The sequence below is a fragment of the Cupressus sempervirens genome, chromosome 11 (assembly GCF_028749045.1).
Source record: "Cupressus sempervirens isolate cs-2001-9-10 chromosome 11, ASM2874904v1, whole genome shotgun sequence".
In the NCBI taxonomy this organism is placed as follows: Eukaryota; Viridiplantae; Streptophyta; class Pinopsida; order Cupressales; family Cupressaceae; genus Cupressus; species Cupressus sempervirens.
The window spans coordinates 677,383,458-677,408,934 of record NC_143128.1 but is presented as its reverse complement, the minus strand read 5'-3'; the positions used below and the strand labels follow the sequence as shown (position 1 = coordinate 677,408,934).

The 25,477-nt window shown below is 37.1% G+C and overlaps 1 protein-coding gene across 1 annotated transcript in view; it reads left to right on the top strand.

Annotated features, from left to right (window-relative positions):
* Positions 1-25,477, top strand: part of NEDD1 (Transducin/WD40 repeat-like superfamily protein) — a 171,514-nt gene that overhangs the window by 75,448 nt on the left and 70,589 nt on the right. Inside the window, exons 6-8 of the mRNA XM_089808575.1 lie at positions 15,560-15,625; positions 15,833-16,054; positions 24,500-25,069. Coding sequence (XP_089664701.1) covers positions 15,560-15,625; positions 15,833-16,054; positions 24,500-25,069 — 858 coding nt within the window. The remainder of the gene's footprint in view (positions 1-15,559; positions 15,626-15,832; positions 16,055-24,499; positions 25,070-25,477) is intronic.

The window sequence follows — 25,477 nt, the reverse complement described above, 5'->3', positions numbered from 1 at the left end:
AAAGCACAAATTTTCTCTTTAGAAATTGGTTAGAGGATGAAAAGTGGGGCAACATTGCAGAAAGCGCCTGTATGATAGGAGCTAATAAGAAGAAAGATAGCCATACTCAAGGCAGGAAGCAGCTCAGGGCCATATGGTGGTAGTTCATATACACACCTAGGCTATACGACATTGCCATACAAGACAATTGATCGAGACCTGTAGCGGCTACAGAGAGCTCTAAGCACAGGGATGGCCTCCCATCCTTCTTCTTGAAGTCAAAGTTCTTTTTGTTGTTTTCTTGTTTAGCAGTCGTCTAGAAGATGACTTCTTTTTTTGTGGGGGATAGATGTAGTTGGAATAAAGTAACTATTATGTTTAGTACTTGTTTAAGCTAGTCGGGCTGGGTAGTTAGGAGGTGAGGGAATGCGTCAGTTGGTTTCCAACCAACCGACCCTTCTATAAGTACTTGGATGATTGTCATTGTACTCATGTTGATTCTGGTATTAATAAAAAAAATCATTTCTTTGCCTACTGGTATTGTGGTGTTAATGGTACATTCTATGTTTTAGTTTATATGTATATCAATTGTGTTATTCTGGATGATTAGCATATCTTTGTGAACTTGAGTGATATTTCCACTCTTTTGTGAACTTGAGTGTTATTCTGGATGATTAGCATATCTTTTGTAGCATAAAATTGAATGAATGAACTCCACAAGGTATCCAAAAAATATGGTGGTATCTCTCTTCAACCAACAAACCAGCAACTTTACAATTCTTTGCGTTGTCCGTTATGACTTGGACAACATTTCTTGCACCCAGTTGTTCAATGGCCTCAATTAGGATATTAGCAATGAATGGTCCATCTTTTACATGCCCCTCACAATCCACTGCTTTCAAAAACATTGCCCCTTTAGGGGACACTACCAAAATATTGATAAATGGAAGATTTCTAGCATCTTTCCACTCGTCCGAAACAATTGTTACCCCTGTCTCAGTCCACGAATCCTTGATGGGCTTTTGTTGCTCATCAATCAACTTGACTTGTCATCCAACAAGGTGGTTCGTACTCTCTCAAAACTGGGACTTGAGTACCCTGTAGGTGCTTTATTAGCAGTTCTCAACATCTGCTTGAAATATGGAGATAAAACAAGATTAAAAGACAGCTCATTTCTATACAAGCATCTTGTCGCATCAATGTCGACAATTTCCCTACTCTGATTTTGAAATGTAGTTTCAAGTGGTCCCTTTCTTTTGTGTCGAATGGGTGCTTCATTTTGAGAATCAAGGGCAGTTGAGGTAGTATAGAAGGGGTGATTTTCTATTACAATATTTGGGGTGGATTTCATTCCTTTTGTTCTTTTCTTATTCTTATTGCCATCAATGACATTTTGTTTAAGTTCTCTCTCTCCAACTTGCTCATGCTCTTCAATATATTTTAATACTACTGAGTTTGGCATAGGTACATTTTTTTTCCTGGACACTTTTTCACTCCTCTACCAGGCTTCCACACAAATGACCCACCACACGATAATATGAACTATTTCTTTCTACATCACAACCCTGACATTTCCAAGGGAAGCCACCACCTCCTGGAAGAGGTTCTAGAATATCAACATACTTCTACAAAGGAGAATCAGATGGGGGTTCTTTTCTTTGTGGGATATTGGCATTGCCTACTGAAGAAGATGTAGATCCCTTTGAAGCTCCTTTTCCTATGATAAGAAATTGTGTACATATTGACATATTGATATTATTATTGAGAATAAATTTTAGAATTCTAGCCTTTCATATTTAATATTTATGAAACATTGAAACAAAAGCAAAATAGAACAAGAACTTACTTCTTCTTGACATTGTAAGCTTGCAAAGATGTAGCAATGAGACACAAACACTTTGTTGTAGCTAACAATCTAGTCTTCCAACTCCATCTTGCACAAACTTCTAGTTGTTTTGCTCAATCACCTATTTGCTCACAAAATTACCTATTAGCACACCACAAATGATGTTAGAAGCCAACATAACCTATTTAAATTCACTTTTTAGGGCAATCGGACCTCAAAACATATTAATTTTGTTATAAAAAGTGACTTGAAAGTTGGCCAACAACAATAATTCGACCCAAATTCGAGACGGGTTTCGATTTGGGTAGTCCAAATTTGCCCGGGTTCGAATTTTGGGCTACGGGTTTGAACCAGCCTAGAGAAATTCAAACCCTGGTCAAACTTGGGTTGAACCGGACCCAAATTTCGAACCGGTTCGAACCCAGTCAGGGTTCTTGGGCCAATATGGCAAACTCGGGTAACTAAGTAATTGGTGTATTCCAAATGCAGATTTGAATCTCATATAAATATGAGAGGAGACATGTCTCTAAGGTTTAATCATCCTTTAATTAATATATTAAAAATAATAATTTGTATATATATATATATATAATATACTATAATAATAATAATATATACTTATATAACATGAATAAGTATATATAGAAAATGATGATTTATCAATAACAACAATGTATCTCAGACCGAATTAATCTGACTGAAGCTACAACTTCAATACATAAAGTAATTCATATTCAAGATTAGCCTTAACAAGTTCTACATTACTATCACTTTCTAAGTCCTTGCAAATAGATTTTGAAGCCATGAACAATACTTCATTATCATCACAATCAAAACCATAGATGGAAAACTCGCAGAGTAATTAAGCTGGGCGAGTAAATCCCAGAAAAACTCGCAGTTGGAAAAACTCGGCAGTGAGGCAAAAACTCGCCAATTTCTCGGCGATTACTCGTCAAAAACTCGGCGAGTTTTTGGTTAAAACTCACGATTTACTGGCCCGCGGCCTGTGACGGCTAAAAAGGGCAGAAAGTGATTTGTATAGTTTAGCACCTATACACTGCATGCTTATTTGTTGGGGTTAGCACCAAGAAGCCCTGATTGTAAAGTTGAGTCATGCTTCACTCAGAATAGAAGTCGTCCAGTGAAGGAGGCATTGTACTTTGTACTCACTATTCCCTTATTCTCTTGTGTCTAAAAGTTTGAAGAAATGTTTTTTTTAAGGTATTTTTGTCCTAAATCTACCACATACCATCTAGTGCTCCTCAAGAAACCTAACTCTTTCATAATATAAATAACATCATTTAATACACCTACAAGAGGTCTCATTCTTTCACAGCTGTAATGGTTTCAAAACCCCATGCTTTGTACCCAGTTGTAAATGTGGTATCATAAATACCCATCTGCCCACTGGATCATGGTCAGTGAAGAGGGACCCGCTGCAACTAAAGTTGGTTTTTATAGATATTATGCAAATTAAGGAATTTGGCCTAATTTTGTACTTGATCAAAGCTCAATGTTGGTTTTAATAAATACATGTTATAAACTTAAGCAATAAATTCTGCCAAACCTTTAAGTTAGGTGTTACATCATTAGTTAAGACATAGGCTTCATTGCTCATAAATTCTTCTTCCTTGTGGTTGGTGACTGCAATCTACAGGGTGCAAAGTCCCCAACATGTAGTGTACTCACCAATCTACCACTAATTAACTTGGGTTCTCTAAACTATGCTTGTTTCTTTTGTATTGTCTTTAATTAACTTATTAGATGCATCTTCTCATTAAATTTTGCAAAATAAATGTATTTTTAATTAAATTTCAGCGGTTTTTTAGGTTCCCGAGTTTTTCCCGAGTTTTTTTTTCAAATCGCCGAGTTTTTCCCGATTAAACTTTTGGGAGGCTTGGCGAGTTTTTTCCTTTGGCGAGTTTTCCAACTATGATCAAAACCACTTAATTCACTATCTGTCACATCATTAATCAAACTTTTCTGGTTTCTATACTTAAACTTCTTTTATTATAAAACTTCTTAGATTTCTCCTAATCATCATTTTCCTCATTATGATTCCCAAAGAGACATTTAGAAATTTACCTTTATATTTATTGAGCCCTTTTTCATCCTTCTTGAAAGGTGTGCTTCAAGAACTTCAAGATCCTCAGATTCTGACGAAGCTGGTTTGACTTTTTTTCATCCTTGAATTCGGCTTCTTTACTTGTAAATTCTTGTTTGCCAGACTTCCTCATCTCATATGCCAGTAGTGCTCTATGAATATCTGCCATAGTGTACTTGTTAATATCTTTGGCTTCTTCTATGGCTGAGATATTTGAATCAAACTTCTCTGGTAGTGATCTCAAAACTTTCTTTACAACTTGAGTGTCATCAACTTCTTCTCCAAGTCCTTGTATGCCATTCACAGTTTCATCTATCTTCAGTAGATACCCTTATAACTTTTCATTGTCACTCATCTTCAAGTCTTCAAGCCTTGCTTTCAGATTTTGTATTTGGCTTCCTTAACCCTATCATTTCCATGATAAGTATTTTTTAATTTGTCCCACACTTATTTTGGAATATTTACAAGAGAAGCCCAAACATCAATACTGGTATACAACAAATATGTTTTCATCATGATTTCCAAAAGGCATAATCTGATACATCAAATATTGGTACCTTTGAAGCACTATCTTGAGCCATCGTGACAGAGTATTCCACTTCACTCAAACCTATCTAAGGCTGTTAAACCTGCCACAAGGAACCTTGCTTTGATACCACTTGCTGGAATACAAATGCCACTGAGAGGGGTGGATCAATGGTTTACATAAAACTTTAATAACTTGAAACAAATACAACATGAGAAACATATACCATGAGCAAGATAAGCAATTCATGAAAAAGTGACTCAAAGTTTATAGTGGAAAACCTCCTAGGGTGAAAAACCACTTTCAATTTCAATCCTTTACTTCTATTAAGCCTTTGAGGCATTCAGTTTTTTGAGCTACAACTTTGTAAACACCAACACCTTTAACATTTAGGAGCTACGACTCCAAGGAACACCCATCCCAAACTCTTGAAGCACCCACTTCACAGGTACAAAGAAGCACCCACTTCCCTCATGCAAATAGAGATTAAAAACACTTAAAGGCTTATTCTGTTGCCATAAAAATCATGTATCAAAAATTTGATTATCAAGTTATACTAGAAATACCTTTGTGTACACTTCCTTTTGAACCTCTATTGCATATTTTAAAAAGAACTTAAAAACAATAAACCGAATCTGCACAAACAAATCTGTGAACTTTCTGTCATCTATTACATCTTTTCATTAGAAAGATATGAATTAAACATTAAAATCTGCAACCCACTTTCTGCTCTGTTTAAAACTGACTTTTCCAATATGTATCAGACAATATTAAAATCTGAATCAATCATCGCTCAACACAACATGTTCATTTGACAGCTTTAAAATCTGATTATGCACGCATTTGTTTAACAATCCAATTTACTGTCATCATCAGTTCTGGTTCATGTAGGCACTTTTAACAATGTTACTGAAACTTCAGATGTATCTATAAGAAAACCAAATGCAATCCATATTTGATATGAACATCTACAAAAACAAATCAAATATAATTTTACTGATATGGGCAATCAAATCGTCATTACTTCTGCCTGTTGCTCTGCACAACCATAAATCTGTCGACCTTTTCCTTTCTTTATTAAAAAGTCTTGCCGTCTTATTCAAATCTATAACTTGACTATTCCTCCACGCACCTTTGATGTTGACATGTCCATTTTGATATTACTATATTCTTCACTATCACTACTGGCTTTCGGGCATATTGAAACAGTTCCAGTCAACTAACTTCTGCACCATAACAAAGTCTTTCTGATGGACACACCACATTTCCTTTGCATTCGATCTCCTTTCACATTCAAATTGGCTTGGGTCAAGACCAGTAATAAAATAAAAACTGATTCATAATTTTTTTGCAAAAATATTGCTTGAAAACTGATACCATCTCAAATCGTTTAAGAAAACTGATACTCTCCAAACTATTTTTTTAATTCAAATTCATTATTCAGATTTGAACAATCAACCAAACAACCTGTTTTAGTGTAGAATTCTCATTAAAATGAATCAGTTTTCTAAACTGGTTTTAAGCAGATCTTTACAAAAACCATCAACTATGGCACTCAGTCCTTTTAAAAGTTAGTTTTCCAAATCAAAGAATAAAATCTGACACATTGAATTTGTGTCTACAAAACTTCAGCCATATTTTCAGCAACATTATTAGTCTCCTCCAAGATCCTCTTTTCCCCCAACACTATGGTGTTACCCAGGCAATCCCTAGGAACAAAAGCAACCCATAAAGTCTTGGATTACTCTTCATGTGAACCTGTGTGACTCTTAAAATTTGTAACTCTCTAGTCTTGGCTTGGGAGACTTTTCACCTCTCCAAATGGTGAATCTCCATTGGACGTGGATGCCTTTTCAGTACAATTGGATGCATCTTTATATCATACACAATACTTTTCATAAATGCAGACATGAGTCTCATCATGAGTATAGACGAAATACTCGACAAGTATCTTGAACCAATTGCAAAACCTTCACAGGTAATAATGATTTCTCCTGCAGCTACCCAAAACATTAATAGAATAGACCTAATTTGGCAAAAAAAATCTTTTTGAAAATGTCAAAAAAAGGTGTATTTGGACCAAATTCCAACAAAATTCTGCGAAACTCTGTCTGGGTTCCTCCACTGAAAACCAAATTTTCCCAAAATTCTTCTAAATTCCACCCAGGTTCCTTTGTGATAATTCGCTGTCTCTGTGGCAGAATTTTGAAGGAATCTGATAAGGACTGGACTTTGGACCGACCTGAACCAGATTTCGCTGGGTCCAGTTGTGAATTTGATAATGTAGCAGATATTATTTAATTCCAAGTTATACGCTCATTATAGTGTATGATATATAAATAATAACACAGTATAATATAATATATTTAATAAATCTATATAACTAAAATTTATTAGCTGCAACATAAATGCATGTAATGAAAGCTGACGATTCTATGAAGACTTACAATACTGATTATCTTATGAAGTTGTTTTATTTAATTGGACCAATGGCTGGATGTAGAGCAGAAGTCCCTTCATTGGGAGAATGCTTTGTCAAGGGTGGTTGTCTGGAGGAGTACTACAGTACGAAGCAGAATATGGCTGAAATCTGGGAACTTCATACTACCATGATGCATTCTTAGGCCAGCACTCTGCCATGGTTAGTGTTGATTCCTCTAATTTATGGTTGTAAACATTGGGATCTGTTCATTGATAGAAGAACAAAAATGTATTTTTTCAGTTATTGCCATGTGGGTTCTCCTAGGTTTGCCTAGGGTCCCCAGGTTTGCCTAGGGCACTTCCTCGACATCCTGTGTATGTGTACAGAGTGTCCAAGCCTTGTGTGGGGTAGGCCATTGAGGGATCCAGAACCAGATCCCCAGACTTGAAACCATTCAGGCTGAGTACGGGGTCCTTCTATAGTGAACTGGGCAACAAATGTTTACCTCAATGGATGGAGATACCATTTGTGGCATTTTGTATCAAAGAGTTATGTTTAATCTTTTTTCTTTTTTTTTCTTTGAGAGTTTTGGGCATTATGAAGGAGTGTCGTATGTGTATTATTTGAGTCTTTGATTATTGGTGTAGCTGTAATGCGATTCTTTGTAATGTCCCTTTTTTGACAAGCACCAGCTACTTGTTTTTTTTAGCTTTTAACTTTCCCCGGATTCTAAAAAGGGAAGAAATAAAGGGGAAAAAATATATTAGATTAATTACTTATAAGGTTATTAAAAATAAAATATTAAAAAGTAATCTTATATTTAATTAATTTAATATTAAAGTGACTAAAGTAATAAAATATCAAAAAGTCACTTAAAAGAATAAAGTAATAGATTATTTTAGAAGTTTCTTGAAGTTACTTATGAATTTTTTATAAGGAGCCTTTGGGGGGGCATTTGAGACATCTTGATTTGCATAATCATCTATTGTGTTGAGAGCTTTAGTGCTTGCAGGTTTGCCTGAGGGTTTGAAGACTCCAAGGTGCCAATTTCGGTTGTGAGATATCAACCCTAGTTGAAGGAGTGGAAGTGGTTTTCAGCCATTTCAAGTTGAGCATAATTTGTATACTCAGACTACCTGACGGTTTGAGATTTTGAAAGCAGTTCGAAAAAAACAGATCCGAAAAAGCAGATCCGAAAAAGAAATCCGAAAAAGCAGTCGGAAAAAGCAGTCCGAAAAAGCAATCCGAAAAAAGCAAAGCAAAAAAGCAGATCCGAAATAGCAAAGCGGAAAGGCAGGATTGGTGAAAATTATTACAGCGATCTACAACTAGGTTCCTTTGTTTATCATTCATGTTAGCATTGCATTTTAGGTGTTATAAGTTTCAGTTGTAGGTGTACATTATACCAACATTATCATATTTTGTAATCCATGTAAATGCCAAGAGTCTTGGCCATATTTCATGAGCATTGTATTAGAAATTTCATTGCAATTAAGGAGATAATAGTTGCTGGTGTCATCTGAGCAATTCAATATCATTTATTATCAGCTAGTTAGTTTGCATACCAAATGTTTGTAAAAATGTCAATTGGCTGTAGGTTCTCTTTTTGGCATAAATAATGTTATAATTTTGCATCCCAAGTGTTTGTCAAAATTACTAGTTGCTGTAGCTGCATATTGCAAGAAGTTTCAGTCACATATATGCATTGAATATTGTCAAAATAGGTTGCGCATTCATGTTAGGTCATTGTTTAGTCAATTTAGAGTCTTCTTGCAAGCATTTTTATTGATGCTAAGTGAAGGAAAGAGCCATAAAAGCAAACTGAAATTTTATATCAGTCATATGACCCTTGTATGCAAAGTTTTTTTTTTGAACCTTTATCAGCATTTTGGGATCAGATTTGAGCAGGGTCATTACAGTGGTATCAGAGCATCCTGTACGGGTTATGAGTGGAGAGTTTCCAAATGTTCCATTCATAAATCCTTTGGATAAATTCTATAACAGGGCAAGAAAGGGCTTAAGTCCTTTAGAACTCATGGAAGAAAGCAGTACCCAGCAAATGCTTAATGCTCTTGCAAGATGGCAACAGGAGTTGAGAGATGAAATGGCAAGAGGAAGAGAAGAACTGTCACTTATCCTTGGACAGCTGGTAGATAATAGAAACAATTGAAATGATGGGAACCATAACAGGACTAATGGGCAGAATGGACACAATAGGGGTCAAGAAACCAATGACACAGCTCAAAGCAGTGCTAGAACAACAATTAGAGCTACTCCTAGGCCTCTTATGCCTACATTTTTGAGAGAACAGGGTGCTGCAAATCAGGACCAGCAAGTAAGAGAAGAGGGACATGGTGATTATTTGAGGGAGTACAACTCTCTAGGTGATGATTTCAAGGCTGCCATGTCACTAGTAGACTTTTGTGGTCTTAAATTGAGGAATAGACCAAGAAACAATCAACGGGGAGTGCAAAATCAAGACTTGCAGCGTAAGGTGGGAAAACTAACCTTACCATCATTTGATGAAAGTAACAAAGGTATAGCTAGAGCTTGGGTTCAGAAGTTGGACACATATTTGTAGCTCAATCCTATGTTGGAAATGGAGGCTATCCAGTACGCCACACTCCATTTGGAAGGTGAAGCACATGAATGGTGGTACCATTGACTTGTCAGATTGGGGCATGCCAACATTAGTTCATATTTGGAATTCACCCAGAAGCTCATTGATAGGTTTGATCGTAAGGATCCTGAACTCCACTTTAGAGAGTTAGCACAACTCAAGTAGACTAATTCAGTGGATGTTTACATCACAGAGTTCCAACGGTTGGCAGTTATGATGACAGATATTTCAGAACAGCGGTTGGTTATGCTTTTCATTAAGAGATTGACAGAGCCTCTTTGTGGTTGGGTTAAGGCTTTCAAACTAGATTCTCTCTAGGATGCTATCATGAGGACTAGAGACGTGGAATATTCTACATCTAGCATCAGGGCTCCTACCAACCCTTTCATATCCCATAAGGAAAGAGAGAAGAAGCCATTCCAGAAGAAGAGTAATAAGGTGAACTTTGATGAAGCCTATAGACAGGAGTGTAGGCTTAAGGGGATTTGCTATCATTGCAAGGAGAAATGGACTAGTGGACACCGTTGCCTAGGGAAAGGCAAGGCTCCCTTAATTGAGGTGATGTCAGATGATGAGAGCAGTTCTGAGGAAGAGGAACCTCAAAGGGAAGACAATAACGGTTTAGATGGGGAAAATCATGATGAGATCATTGCTTCTATCTCCAGTGCTCCTAAGTTCAGCTCTTTCAAAGTTTGTGGGGTCCTACAAGGTCATCAGATAGTAGTATTGATTGATAGTGGAGCTACTCATAACTTCATTGATGCATCATTGGTGAACAAGCGACAAATTCCTCTAGAGGATTTTGAGGGATTCAGTGTGATGGTGGTTGATGGGCGTAAGATAACTTGTAGCCAGTGGATTCCACAGTTGTCTATTACGATGGGTAACCATACAGTTACAGATGATTTCTATGTGGTTGACTTGGGTGATATCCATGCCATACTTGGGGTCCAATGGTTGCAGTCATTAGGGAAGTACTCACAGAACTTCCAAACCATGGAACTCAAGTTCAGAGATGCTGATGGGCGTAGAGTGGTGCTTAGAGTTATGGCATCTAAAGCACCTAAGATTGTTTCAGCTGGACGTATGGAGAGCATTTTTAGGCATGATGACATGGTTTGGGCAGCGGAGTGTGTGATCACTCCTAAGGAATCTACAGATTCAGGACAGCCAGTTCACATTGACATTATGGAGCTATTGGGCAAGCATGACAGGATTTTTGGTGAGATACCCTCAGGGAGGCCATTGGATAGAGGCTTCGAGCATACTATTGAGTTGGAAGAAGGGGCCAAGCCAGTGATTACTACCCTTTATTGTCATCCTAAGAAATATAAGGATGAGATTGAGAAAGCAGTCAAGGAATTGCTTGATATGGGGCACATTCGTCCTAGCTCCATCCCTTTCGCTTCTTCAATGGTCCTGGTGAAGAAGAAAGATGGGACCATGAGAATGTGTATAGATTACCGAGCCCTCAATAAGAAAACAATCAAGAACAGGTATCCGATACCTAAGATTGATGAGTTATTAGATGAGTTACATGGGTTAGTATATTTTTCAAAGATTGATCTTCAATTAGGTTAGCATCAGATTAGAGTGAGGGAACAAGATGTGCACAAGATTGCTTTCCGATGCCACTATGGGCACTATGAGTTCTTGGTGATGCCATTTGGATTAACCAACACACCTGCCACATTCCAATCTTGTATGAATCATATCTTCAACAAACAGTTGTGTAAGTTCCTCTTGGTATTCTTTGATGATTTGCTCATATACAGTAAAACTTGGGAAGAACACTTGCAACAGCTTGATGAGATCCTTACCATCATCGAGGAGCTGTCCTTGTATGCTAAGGCTTCGAAATGCGAGTTTGGCCTTAGAGAGATTCTTTATTTGGGACACGTGATCAGTGCAAAGGGTGTCCAAGTGCACCAAGAGAAAATACAGGCTATTCTTGATTGGCCCACACCACGTTCACTTACAGAGCTATGGGGCTTCTTTGGACTATGTAGTTACTACAAGTGTTTTGTTAAGGGGTTCTCACAATTGGGGGCACCTTTGACAAATTTGACCAAGAAGGGTGCATTTTGTTGGACAATAGAGGCGTAGCGAGCTTTTGATAAGCTCAAGGAGGTGATGAGCAGTTGTCCAGTGTTGGCACTTCCTGATTTCACATAGCGCTTCATTATAGAGTGTGATGCTTCAGGGAAGGTATTGGTGTAGTATTGATGCAGAATCGACACCCTATTGCCTTTGAGAGCCGTAGGTTGAGAGGAGCTGAGAGACTATACTCGATCTATGATAAGGAGATGCTTGCCATTATGCATGCCTTGGCGAAGTTCAAACAGTATCTAGTTGGGGGTAAATTTGTGGTAAGGACAGATCGTAACAGTCTTTGATACTTCTTAGAGTAGAAGGACTTGAACGAGAGACAACAGAAGTGGGTTAGCAGGATACAGGCATATGATTTCGATATAGAGTATGTTAAGGGGAAGAAGAACATTGTTGCAGATGCCCTCTCCAGGAGGCCTTCAGCTTGCTCACTTTCTGAGATTTCGGCAGATTGGAAATCCATCTTATTGGTGGAGTACTCCAAGAATACATTTGCTTGTGAGTTGATGGATGGACTGATTCGGGATGATAGGTATAGGATAGTTGATGATGTGATTTACTACAAGGATAGGATCTACCTGGTACCAGAATCAAAATTAAAGGAGAAGATACTACAAGCTTGCCATGATACACTCCTAGTAGGCCATCGGGGCTACTTCAAAACATATTGACAGATTAGAGAGAGGTTTTCATTGAAAGGCCTCAAGGATGATGTGTTGAAGCATGTGAAGGAGTGCGTGACTTGCCAGCAGAATAAGTCCGAGCATACACATCCAGCTAGGTTACTATAGCCTTTGCCCATTCCTGAGCAGAAGTGGGAGAGCAGTTCGATGGACTTCATCACAGGCTTACCCAAGGTATAGGGAAGAGATAACATCTTTGTTGTGGTAGACCGGCTCACAAAATACGCACATTTCTTTGCTATTCCGACAGAGTACAGGGCTTCACAAGTGGCTGAGCTATTTTTCAGGGAGATCTTTAGATTGCATGGGCTACCTAAGAACATAGTCAGCGACAGGGATAGCAGGTTTATGAGTGCTTTTTGGCAGGAGCTGTTTAGATTGGCAGGCACTGAGTTGACACCCAGTACCAGTTATCACCCTCAAACTGATGGGCAAACTGAAATTGTTAATAAGTGGGTTGAGGGGTACTTGCGTAATAATGTGGCAGGACAATAGCGGGCTTGGATCAGGTGGTTGCATTTAGGAGAGTATTGCTACAATACTACACACCATATGTACATTGGAATGAGTCCTTTCAGAGCCTTGTATGGGTATGATGCACCTTCATTCGTGGAGATGGCTTTTGATGAGAGTAGGGCACCTAAAGCAAAAGATTGGATTCAGGAAAGCCAAGATATATTGAAGGCACTCAAGGATAATCTGGTGATGGCACAAAATCAGCAAAAGACTTATGCAGATAAACACAGGGTTGAGCGTAGTTTTGAGATTGGTGATATGGTATATTTACGACTGCAGCCTTATAGACAGTCCTCTCTTAAGAAGAGTGGAGCAGAGAAACTGAGACCAAGGGTCTACGGTCCGTACAGGGTTACCAGGAGGATTGGGGAGGTAGCATATGAGTTAGAGCTGCTTGCGAGTAGCAAGATTCATAATGTATTTCATGTTTCATGCCTCAAGAAGGCATTAGGACAGCAGGTTATCTCTTCCACGGACCTTCCACCACTGGATGAGGAGGGGCATTTGGTCTTGGTGCCTGAAGAGATCATTGATGTCAGAGAGAGGAAATTGCGGAACAGAGTGATTAAGGAGTACTTGGTGAGATGGAAGGATTTGCCTGCAGAGGACCCCACATGGGAGAATGAGCAGATTTTACAACACCCGAGTTTGCATTTGCTTGAGGACAAGCAATTTCGGGAAGGGAGGACTGTAATGTCCCCTTTTTGACAGGCACTAGCTACTCGTGTTTTTAGCCTTTAATTTTCCCCGGAGGCTAAAAAGGGAAGAAATAAAGGGGAAAAAATATATTAGATTAATTACTTATAAGGTTATTAAAAATAAAATATTAAAAAATAACCTTATATTTAATTAATTTAATATTAAAGTGACCAAAGTAATAAAATATCAAAAAATCACTTAAAAGAATAAAGTAATAGATTATTCTAGAAGTTTCTTGAAGTTACTTATGAATTCTTTATAAGGAGCCTTTGGGGGGGCATTTGAGACATCTTGAGTTGCATAATCATCTATTGTGCTGAGAGCTTTAGTGCTTGCAGGTTTGCCTGAGGGTTTGAAAACTCTAAGGTGCCAATTTTGGTTGTGAGATATCAATCCTAGTTGGAGGAGTGAAAGTGGTATTCAGCCATTTCAAGTTGAGCGTAATTTGTATACTCAGACTACTTGAGGGTTTGAGATTTTGAAAGCAGTCTGAAAAAACAGATCCGAAAAAGCAGTCCGAAAAAGCAGTCCGAAAAAGCAATCCGAAAAAGCAGTCGGAAAAAGTAGTTCGAAAAAGCAATCCGAAAAAAGCAAAGCGAAAAAGCAGATCCGAAATAGCAAAGCGGAAAGGTAGGATTGGTGAAAATTATTACAGCCATCTACAACCAGGTTCCTTTGTTTATCATTCATGTTAGCATTGCATTTTAGGTGTTATAAGTTTCAGCTGTAGGTGTGCATTATACCAACATTATCATATTTTGTAATCCATGTAAATGCCAAGAGTCTTGGCCATATTTCATGAGCATTGTATTAGAAATTTTATTGCAATTAAGGAGATAATAGTTGCTGGTGTCATTTGAGCAATTCAATATCATTTATTATCAGCTAGTTAGTTTGCATACCAATTGTTTGTAAAAATGTCAATTGGCTGTAGATGCATATTGCAAGAAGTTTCAGTCACATATATGCATTGAATATTGTCAAAATAAGCTGCACATTCATGTTAGGTCATTGTTTAGTCAATTTAGAGTCTTCTTCCAAGCATTCTTATTGATGCTAAGTGAAGGAAAGAGCCATAAAAGCAAACTGAAATTTTATATCAGTCATATGACCCTTGTATGCAAAGTTTTTTTCTTGAACCTTTATCAGCATTTTGGGATCAGATTTGAGCAGGGTCATTACATTCTTGTATTCTTACAAATCTATTAAATGCTGCATTTAGGATGCCAAGGATTACAGATCTGCTAGATAATTTTATTTGCTTGTACGAGCTATATAGTTACCATTTAGTGAGTATATCAGAAGTGGGTTCTTCAATATTTTTTTAAATGTTTTTTTGGTAGATGCATTATATGCTATAAATAAGAGGAAAATCGTAGATGGTGTGTATTGAGCAGATATATGAGCTGAATGAATGGATCCATGGTCGATTAGTATAGACTATAGATTTAAGCCGATTAATTTAAGTGGCATTTAGGTTGCTTATTACAATTAATTGGGTATTTAAATGTCTCAAGGCTCCAAAACTGGTAATTCTCACGATGTTGAATACTTTATATCATGTGGGTCTTTGGAAATGACATAAAGGAGTGTCCCCAGAGCTAGCAGAGTTTAAAATGTGGGAGTGTAGGCCCCATATCTGTATTTTAGATAATGTTTGTGTCCGTTTTTTCTAGTCCAAGTTCTTTAGTATAACAAAACTCATCTTAGAGTGGCCAATTACAAGGACAAGGTTTACCAGCAATATTCCAGATTTCAGATGTAATCAAACAGTAAAAAATCTCCAACTGTAATGTTTTAGATGATATATATGTTTAGCAATAACTTTTTTTGATCTTGTTGTCAATGCGTAACTTGTTTTTTGCCCAGTTTTTTCTTTAAAGTTTGTAATAATGTATACTCATGGTTTAAGTATATGATGCATGAATAAGAAAGAGATTTTTCTTTCATTTTAACATTGCAAAAGGTTAAACTGTGTTAGGAGTATTCTAAATCCCGATCCATTAAAGCCATGCTAGTTTATATTGAAGTCTAACTCATCTTTTAATCGTGCAGATTTCTTGGTTGAAGCAACATTCAGCACCAACATCTGGTGTTTGTTTTTCACCTTCCAATGATAAGGTTGGTAAAAGTGTCATTTCATATATAATTTCTGAGAGGTGGAAAAGTTCCAAAAAATGTGAAGGAAAATAAAAAAATTCAAACTAAAATGGGCATTTTTTTCTTTACCATAAGTATAATCCTTACTAAAAATAGAAGATTTGAAAACTAATGATATTGTCATTTTGAGAAGCAGCCATGCTTAACATTTTGTTAATAAATGTACAGATTGTTGTTAGTGTGGGCCTGGATAAGAAGCTGTACTTATTTGATCCAGCAGTAAAAAAGCCTGTGTTTTGTGTTCCAAGTGAAGCACCCTTTTCTTCATTGGCTTTCAAAGATGATGGTTTGACAGTAGCTGCTGGGACTAATAATGGGCGTGTCGTATTTTATGACATTCGGGGAAGGCCGCAACCTTTTACAATTCTTCGTGCTTATAATGCTTCGGAGGTAGGATCATTTCTATGAATGACAGATATGAAGAGCTTTGTAAGGATCTTGTTCGATTTTTTATTGGATTCTTTTCTGTTTTTACCATTCAGTTAGTTTGTAAGTAGAAGGTATTTCATTCTCTACTATTTAGTTACTTTCTACTGTCAAAATGAAAGAATTCTTTGAACACAAACCGACAATGATGGCCTAGCTGATTTCTGCCTTGGTTCTGCTAGAAACATTTCTAATCCCCATAAACCAGTTCTGCTAGAAACATTTCTCTGTGACCATACATAATTCAAGAAACAAATCCTTTCTTAAATGGAAATGCTAATTTAGCAATAACATACCAATCTGATTTCATTAAAATGAAAATCTGCTACAATGATATTGGGTATGCACAAAGGCAGGGTAAAATTGTTTGGTACTACACTTCTGACTTTCATCGATGTACTGTTTCCATTTGTGGACGTCAGTATTTCTTTCATTTTTCCTTCCTCATTTTTTATAGACATTCTTAGAGATTATCTTATTATTTCCTACATGTATATGACATCAGCAAAAGAGAAGCAATCCAATTTTTCGGTTGACAATATTACATTCATTTGATTTGAGACAGACTTTTAAGTTGTTTGCCCTGAAGGACTTTTCTATCATTGTTCATTTTGCACAAATGTGGATGTATATCAGCTTTGGATATTTGTTACTCATCTTTCCCTATGGGTGATGATAAATCTTTCAATAAATTTGTACCGCATAACCTTTTTTAACAGAAACTATGAGTGGTAATGGGAACAAGTCTCTGACAAAACAAAAGAGCCACTGACTGGAAAAATCCTCATTGAGGAAGAACAAATTAATCCTCATAAATTCAAAACAAACTCTAGATGAGTTAAAACTCTGCTGAAGACATTGAATACCCTGCTACAGAGCAGCTTAAATCATACAGTAAGTAATGTGATTGGCTGGAGGGAACCACGTAAAATTTGAAGTACCCATCAAAAGCTAGTCACATGAAATCACTTATTTATTGGGTGCCCTGCAATGCATGCTATGAAATAATCTTTATTAACAACATGCCAATTTGTTCCATATCTGATATAAGGAGAAAGCAAAATCCCAAAGGGGGAGGATACAAACAAATTGGAGAGCCTACCTACAAAATGCAGAGCAACCTGTTGAATTGTTCCCTCACTGTGGCACCAAATATAGACAATGCTAGGCTTTGTAGACTTTGCACTTTTCCCAGGGGACATTCCTTGCCATCCCACGGTCTTAGAGATACTGGTTAGTGGGGTAGCAACACATCCTTGTGTAACCATGGCATATATTGCTGTGTCCCTATTGCTTATAACATCTTTCCTCAAATATTAGTGTCACAGTCCGTTTCATACATTCAGCCATGTTTCCTAAAATATTGTTTTGTAGTCCTTTCTCCTGTTGACTAGTGCCAAAGAAGTTTCTCCATACCTGTTCCTGGTTGAATATCTGTGCCCCTCAACTAGATAATTATGTTTCAAATTTTTGGACTATGATTGGGGATTTCCTAATTGTGGAGCTATACACTAACATTATTTCTTTGCTCAATATTTATGTAACCTTCGGGAATAGTTATTAGTTAAGTGTGTAAGTTGTCCGGTACCAAGGGTAGTTTGTGTGAGAAATATTAAAACAAAAGATTAAATTCAAACTCACAACCCTAAAATTTACTCGGCACAAACTATTACCGAGTACCCAAAAATTGCTCGGCACTTAATAAACCGAGTGGCAGGAGAGGTTATCGAGTGAGCTTGGTGAATGAAGAACACACAACTCGATAACCAAAGTGATTACCGAGTGAACTCGGTAGAAGAATGATTACCGAGTGAACTCGGTAGGCAAAGTGATTACCGAGTGAACTCGGTAGAAGAAGGCACCGAGTGTACTCGGTAGCCACAGGAGAATGGAGCTTGGTAGAAGAAGGCACCGAGTGTACTCGGTAGCCACTGCAGAGAATGACTTCTACCAAAAACAATACCGAGAGCAAACTTATAACGTGAATATTTCCACCATTAAAACCAGAGACCCAAAGCTTCAAACTTTCAAAATAAACTTTCCAAAAAACAATGAATAGAAGATGGACAATAATGGATTCAAGTATGCCTGCTTGCTTTCTATTCAACTCTGATTCAAACTATTACAAATCTGGGAGTATTCGGCGTCAACCAAAAAACCCTAAAATAACCCTAAAACTTTAAACTGATAAAACTTCAAACTTGCAGCTCTAAAGGCTGCATACAATAACACCTGGAGCAATCACTGCTTCAACAGGACGAATGAAAACAATAAACTATTCAACTTACAGAATGATCAGAGAAGAAACATGTGCAACTACAGGCACGAAATGAACTTCCTCCGTCTCTGCAACAAACTTGATCTGCTGATCACTTTCTCTGCTTTGCAACTTCTGAGCTCTTCAACTTCTTCTCCTTCTACTATTGAATGAATGATAAAACATTCCTTTTGTCTTCAGCAAAATCATTTTCCCTCTCATTTCTGAATTTGAAAAAACTCACCCACCGCATTTATGTTTCTATCTGTTCTGCTGGTCGTCAGGTGGTAGGTGGGCGTTTGGCTCCAGGGAGAAACGACCATCTGCAATTAATATTCCAACAGTTGGAACGCAACGGTTTAGTTGCAACCCTTTGGGTACTATGTGTACATCCGCCTGAGCGGCATTAGAGATGAATCGGAAGCACATTGACTTATATTGTATTGACATGATCATTAATGGAAGCAGCAGTACGGTTTTATGAAACTCAGTGTTACATTCTTTACTTTTCCATTATGCACTAAATCTGTTTACCCGTGACGGTAAATAGTTTACAGTCCTGTTTCATAACGTGGTCTATAATATTGGTTCTCTTTCAAGGAGAAATGATTGCAGAAGGAAACTTTTGATTTACAACTTGTTGTGTATCATTGATTCTTTTTAAGGTTGAATTAGAAACCACTTAAGAGGGCTGTATCCTTGTCTCTTTTTTCTGTTCAAAAAATAATAGGTTTGAGATTTCATTCATTATATGCTGGTTTTTCCTGTTCTTCTGAGTCCTTTTATATACACAAGCATTTGGCATACAGAATTGGAACTCAGTGAGTTAATTTGGAAAATTTTGAAAACAAACAGAAGCTTTAATGAGTTGTGCTCCATTTCTGCTAAGCGATATATTCTGGAGACTTTTCAGTTTCTTCTAGATCATGATCTTGAGGTATTTTTTAATCACAGCAGTTTGATTTTTCATGAGATATTGTGTGGTTACGATCTACTTATAGGATTCACTGTCAATTCCAGTTTGGATAATGATATGAAAGATCATTTGGTATGTAATGCCCCTTTTTGGGATATTCCTGATTTTTGCCCACATATAGCAATTCCAGCAATACAGTTTTATTTACCAAGAGTATTCTATAAATAAATTACATAATGGCAAGTAAACTTAAGAAAATTATAACTAATTAACATCAAACCTTATGATCATAAATAGTCCATATTGAGAACAAAGTGTCCTAAATGCATTGGATTTTATGTTGAATATTTCCAACAGCCAACCATATTAGGAATTTGATGGGTAAGGGCAGTAGGATGCCTGTTGACTCTCCCCCACTACTAAGCCCAAGAGCACAGAATAATCAACCAAGTTAGTTTGACGTCCTGGCTCACAAGCAAACCAACTTGTGGTAGACTACCAACTGAGGGAATTGGTACTGGTGAATCTCCCTGCCATGTATCCTCACTAATCCCAGATGACTGCATGGTGGTAATCAGATAAATAATTAGCACTCTCATAATTCTTGTTTTGATGCTTGGAGACTATCTTCCTCAACCAAGCCCAAGCGCACGGAATGAGCCTCCAAGTCATTCGGTCCATTGGCCCAAAGGTAAATCAACTTGGGGTGGAGTACATTAGAGGGGAAGATCAGTACTGCTGTACAATAATATTGCATAGCAATTGCTTTCCTTATATTTTAGATTGCTGTACTTTTCCTTAGATTGTATCATATGAGGTATGGGCAAATAATATTTAAGAGATTGTTAAATAGATGATTGATGAGTGATGATTTAATGATTGCTTGTTTGATATACTGATGAGTGATGATTTAATGTTTGCTGATTTGGTAGATTGGTTTGTTGATTAATTGTTTGCTTGATTTGATAGTTACTGATTGCTTTTGTGGATCCACAAGTGATGATTGCAAAGTGATCCTTGAAGGATTGGAATGATCATTTTTATATATCATTGGGGAAAGTGCCACCACTTTTCATAAGACCTGTCACCACCCTCCATTGCTGTGTTTTGGGAATAATAGATCTCCTTTGGATGCCTTCCTCAAGTGAAACCTTCTCCTTTTTATATCTTCCAATGTGGGGGAAGTCACAGCATTTCATCATGTCCACCCTTTGCAAGTAACATTTTTTAATGACCAACCTTTGGAAAGCACAACTGGTGCAGGGCACCAAGACAGACTTGCATAGGTATAGGTTGAGGGATGTAATTTTGAAGGACTTTTAAAGTCACGACCACATGTAAGGTCAAATGAATCCTTGGTGCCATTATAAGCCAGGATGTCATTTGAACCAAAGGTCATTTTTGGTCAATCTAGGTTGTTTAGGTGGGAATAAGGGATTTGTAGTTCCCTAGGAGATTTCAGGCACTTTAGTAGTCATTTGAAATGTTTTAAAAGCATAGGGGGGCAATTGAGTCAAAAATTGTCAAAAAGCAAAAAAATTGCAAAAGTGCAAGAAAACTTGCAAATTGCAAAAGTTGCTAAACAGCAATTTTTGCAATAGAGGTTGTCAAACTAAAAAGGAGTTGTACGGTCCTCACAACCATTCAAATAGTAGTTGTAACCGTTGGAGGACATTTATTTAAGGTCTCCACAAGAGGAGAAAGTCATTGTATGGACGGGTGAACAGCATACATTGAATAAAACTCAGAATTTCTGCCTTTTTCTCTGTTGTTTCAATTCTGTACGGCATGTACGGATTGGTAGTAGTGAAAGTTTCATATGGTTGGATAGAGGATTGAACTAGGGTTCCATTGCATTTGGTTTGGAGTCTTTATCTTACATATAACAAAAGTTACATCAGTTTTTGTGGAGGTTGCTCAGATTTATCCTAAATCTGAGGGTTTCATCAAGATGGCCTCCTAACTTGCAAATCCACCGTGGGATTTCAATGCCACCTTGGGAAATGCAAGTTAGGAGAGGGTGCTTTGGGATGGCAGAGATTCAGGGCTGTAGGTGTAGGGTACCTATTTTTACCAGCAAGCCCTAGACTGAACATCGTCTTATGTCTAGTCTAGTTTTGAAGAAGAAAGAAGATTCAGGATTCCAAATTGATTGATTTGACCCAGGTAAAGGGTGTAGAAGGATAAGAAGAGTTCCAAGGGGTAGAACCAGGTCTGTGAACCCATTTTCTCATACTTCCTTTGTAGCCCAGCCTAATCTGGCCAATTAGGACTGTGACTCAAAGTGGGCATAAGTTGGTGCTTGAACAGAGTCTGAATTTGATCTTTTGGAATCTCTTAGGGGTGGTTGAAAGGTGTCTAAAGAAGTGAAAAGATTGTGTGGTCCTGTGTAAGGTTTGGGAGTTTGACTGAGAAAGCTAGGATTAGCCCTAGTTGATGTGCTGGTAACAAATTTGCAAATTAGTTGTTGGGTGTTGAAAAACTTCAAAGTTTGGAGTTTCTTGAGGGATTAGATCCATAGAAACCTTTTCCATCAGAAAAGTTGAAGTTCTAAAACCATTCAGGAAGAATTTGCCATTTTAGGCCTATTGGTGAAAGGGAGTCCTTGAGATTTATGATTGATCTAAGTTGATTGAGAACCCTAGGTTTTGAGGGTTGGCTTGTAGAGTGGAGTCCACTTGCAGGGTAGAGTCTACCTGTGTTAGAAGTTCATTGGATCAGTCAGTAACCTTGAAGGAAAGTTAAGGTGCTGTTTGGAAACTAGAAGTGCATTTTGTGCTTTTGCTGCAAGCTCTGCATCAACAACCCTTCATTATTAATGCCAGAATTACAACCCTTCATAATGTATGTCCTTTGAAAGAGTCACAATCTTTTTCAATTACCACCCTTTGAAAGAGCACAACCCTTAATAATCTTTGCCTTTTGCTAGATTCACTTTCCTTATTTTCTTCTTATTCCGTTTTTCTTTTATTAGTCCTTGATTCACATGCACCATTCTTTTTTTTCCTTCCTCCATATTTCTCTTTCAGCTGAACTCTTTGCCCTTTTTCAACTCATGTTTGAGAGAGTCACAGCTCTTCAGTTCTTGTCTTTTGACCTTTTATTAAAATTTAATTAAATTTTAATTTATTATATTTTGTGTGTGTGTATATATATATATAAATATAAATTTATTGTCATTATTTATTATTAAATCCTATTTCAGAAATGGGATATTGCATCATATCTATTATTTTTGTGAAGTTTAACAATATAATAACAATATATGAAAATTTTGCAAATCAAGATAAACAATCTCGTGAATGGTAAGAGTAAATGCTAAATCTCACATTACTCTCAGCTTGAAGTGTTATACGATAGGAAGTTGTAACTAATAATATTGAGGGATTAATAATAATAGTAATAATTATATTGAGGAGCTGTAATGCTTATTGAAGATCATATGGTTGATAAACTTGTCATCAGATTGCGACAAATATCCTGTTAACAATGGAAAAAGAACTTCAGACATCTCTACTGTGAAATAGGGCATTCTTTGATTGACATTTTCTCCCAAGTTAATCTTCAACTACTGATTCCTAGAAGTTTTTTTTGTGAAGGATTTCTTTCCCATTATTCAAACTTCAAAGACCACAATATTTTTCTGTTGAATTGAACGTGACAATCCATAATCCTTGATACAATGACATTGCCTTGTCAATCCTTGACAAACCTCATTACTGATAGTAGATCTCACAATCTCCCTCTGCTAATACAAGTTCTGTGATTCATAATATAATGAACTTTGGCCCCAGAATCATAAACATTTAAGAGGTATTGATATAGGAGCATCTGATCATCCTTATTTCCTGCTTTTTGCTCTGTTTTGGTAACGATTTCCTTTTTCTTGCCTTACTTTACTTTTTTCTCTTTCTTTTTTTCTTTGTATTCGTAGGTGCTGAGCTGGATTTTATTCCAGTTTGCTTGTATGCTTGACTGGTTTCTTCTATTCTAATTTCTTACCTCTCTTTGGGGCTGTTATACTGGTGTAGTGACTGGGAAATGCCATTTCCTACTTTGTGCTATTGGGTACTCGGCATATTATTTGACCAGGTAGAGTTGACTACTGTACTGATGCAATCATTTATTTCCTCTCATTTCATACTGACAAGAGTGTAACTAGTTCTGCATTTACCTCTTATTAGTTAAGCTTTTCTATTTGGTGATAGGGTGGCTATCAGGACTGATTTTAGGCGGGCTGGTTTCAGATGTCTTTACTTTTATGAGCAGTAACTATTTTGAAAGGGAATGCAGCAGTGGGAGAGGCATGTTGGAACTTGAATTTTAAATTGGTTTTACGAAGGAGAAGGAACAGAGCAGTGAGAAGAAAGATGCTGTTGTTGAAGCTAGAAAGATTCTTGACAGTGTTGAATATGTACGATACCTAGGAGTGCAAATTGTCACGTTTTACTAAATGATTTTCTTCTTCATTAAGTGTCTCAGGCTGAGCGTTCGCACTTAAGAGCTGATTCTAGAATACTGATGTGGGAAGAGTTGTTCTGTCATATTGAGCTACGCAAATTTCTGTTACAATTTTGGTGAAAGAGCTGCCTAGTTCATAGACTTTAATTAGGGTCTCAAACATGGACCTCATCAGTTATGCTATCATATTTTCCTGAGCATGTTCTCATGGCAATTTTTGATACTATAGATTACTGTTTTGGTTATCCTTCATTATTCTATCTCTGGCCATATTAGCTTACTTCTTATATTACTTATTGAGCTGGTAAATTGCAGTTTGGGAGGTAACATGTTATAATTTATCATGGAATTGTCTTCTGTTATGTCATTTCATTCTGAATCTGTCTCCCTCCGCATCTATTTGGTGCATGTTTCTCTCTCTACTCTTTTGATCTTCTGAATGATTTAGATGCTTTGTACATGAAAGTCAATTCCGTATAAAATTTTTTCCCTTTCAAACAGTTTATTAGTATTGCATTTTTTATTGTAAATGTATGTTGTCTGATCTGATTCTGGTATATTTTACAGTGTTGTTAGTTTCTTAATCATATATATCAACATACCACGTTTATGTACTTGTAATAAATGGTAAAAGTAATTGATGACACATGACAAATTTTTTTCTTATGATGGTTTACTTACTTTGGCTGTTTTTGCTTTAGTTGTTTTATTTACATTTTGTTGTCTGAATTGATTATTCAGTCTTTCGTTACTAAGGATCTAATTACTTGATCAGGCAGTCACAAGCTTATGTTGGCAGTGGTCAAAGCCCACACTTGTGAATGAGGTAAACTGCTCACTTGAGGCTGCTCTTCTAGGGGGCACAGGGGAAGATTCAATTCTTATGCCAGATCCACTTCCTGCATCTACAAACTCCTCCCATGGTTACTCCTCTGTGCCAGGTGCATCTGCTCGTACTTCTGGACGTCTCGCTTTCAGCACAACAGATAGTTCTCCTATGGGTGTGGTATCACCTGCCAAAAGATCACCAGCAGAGGAGAGTCAAGATGGGAATCATTTGTGGACTAATGGGACAGTTTCACGGTTACAGACTAGTAATAATTTCAATTTTAAGGATGACATGGAGGTCTTCTCCCCGTTGGTGGATGTTCAACCAATTACTCCCTCTGTTGGAGGCTTCTGGGACAATCGTGATGACCTGAAGAAAGAAGGCACTATCAGTGACAATTCTCGAAAGCCAGCATGGGTCCCATCACCATCAAGTTCATTAAGGAGGTTTCCCTCAATTGAAGAACTGGGCCCTGAATCTTACCTATCCTTTGAGCGGAAATCAAGCTTAAGACAGGTAGGCATATTTATGTATTTTCTGAGGAAAAAACATTTGAAAGTAGAACCCAAATATATATTATGCCATATTATTTAAAGGGTTTCTACTTGTGATTTGTGTTATTTCAGATTTCAACATGGATCTCAATATTTATATATGCTTTTAAAATTTTGTGAATCCCATGTTTAGTTCGAAAATTTTAAAAGTGAAGTATATCTTTTATGCACTGAGCCTTGTTTTGTTATTGCATCCTTATCCATCCTACAGAGCAGAAAGTGCAACATGATTATGTAATAATACTGATGTACCGGTGATTTCTGTTCATACATATTGCAGAACTTTTGAGAATGGGAGGGAAGTTGAAATATTATCCCAGTATTGCTTCTTTACAGGACATATAAAGCAACTAATAGGCTTGATTTTTGT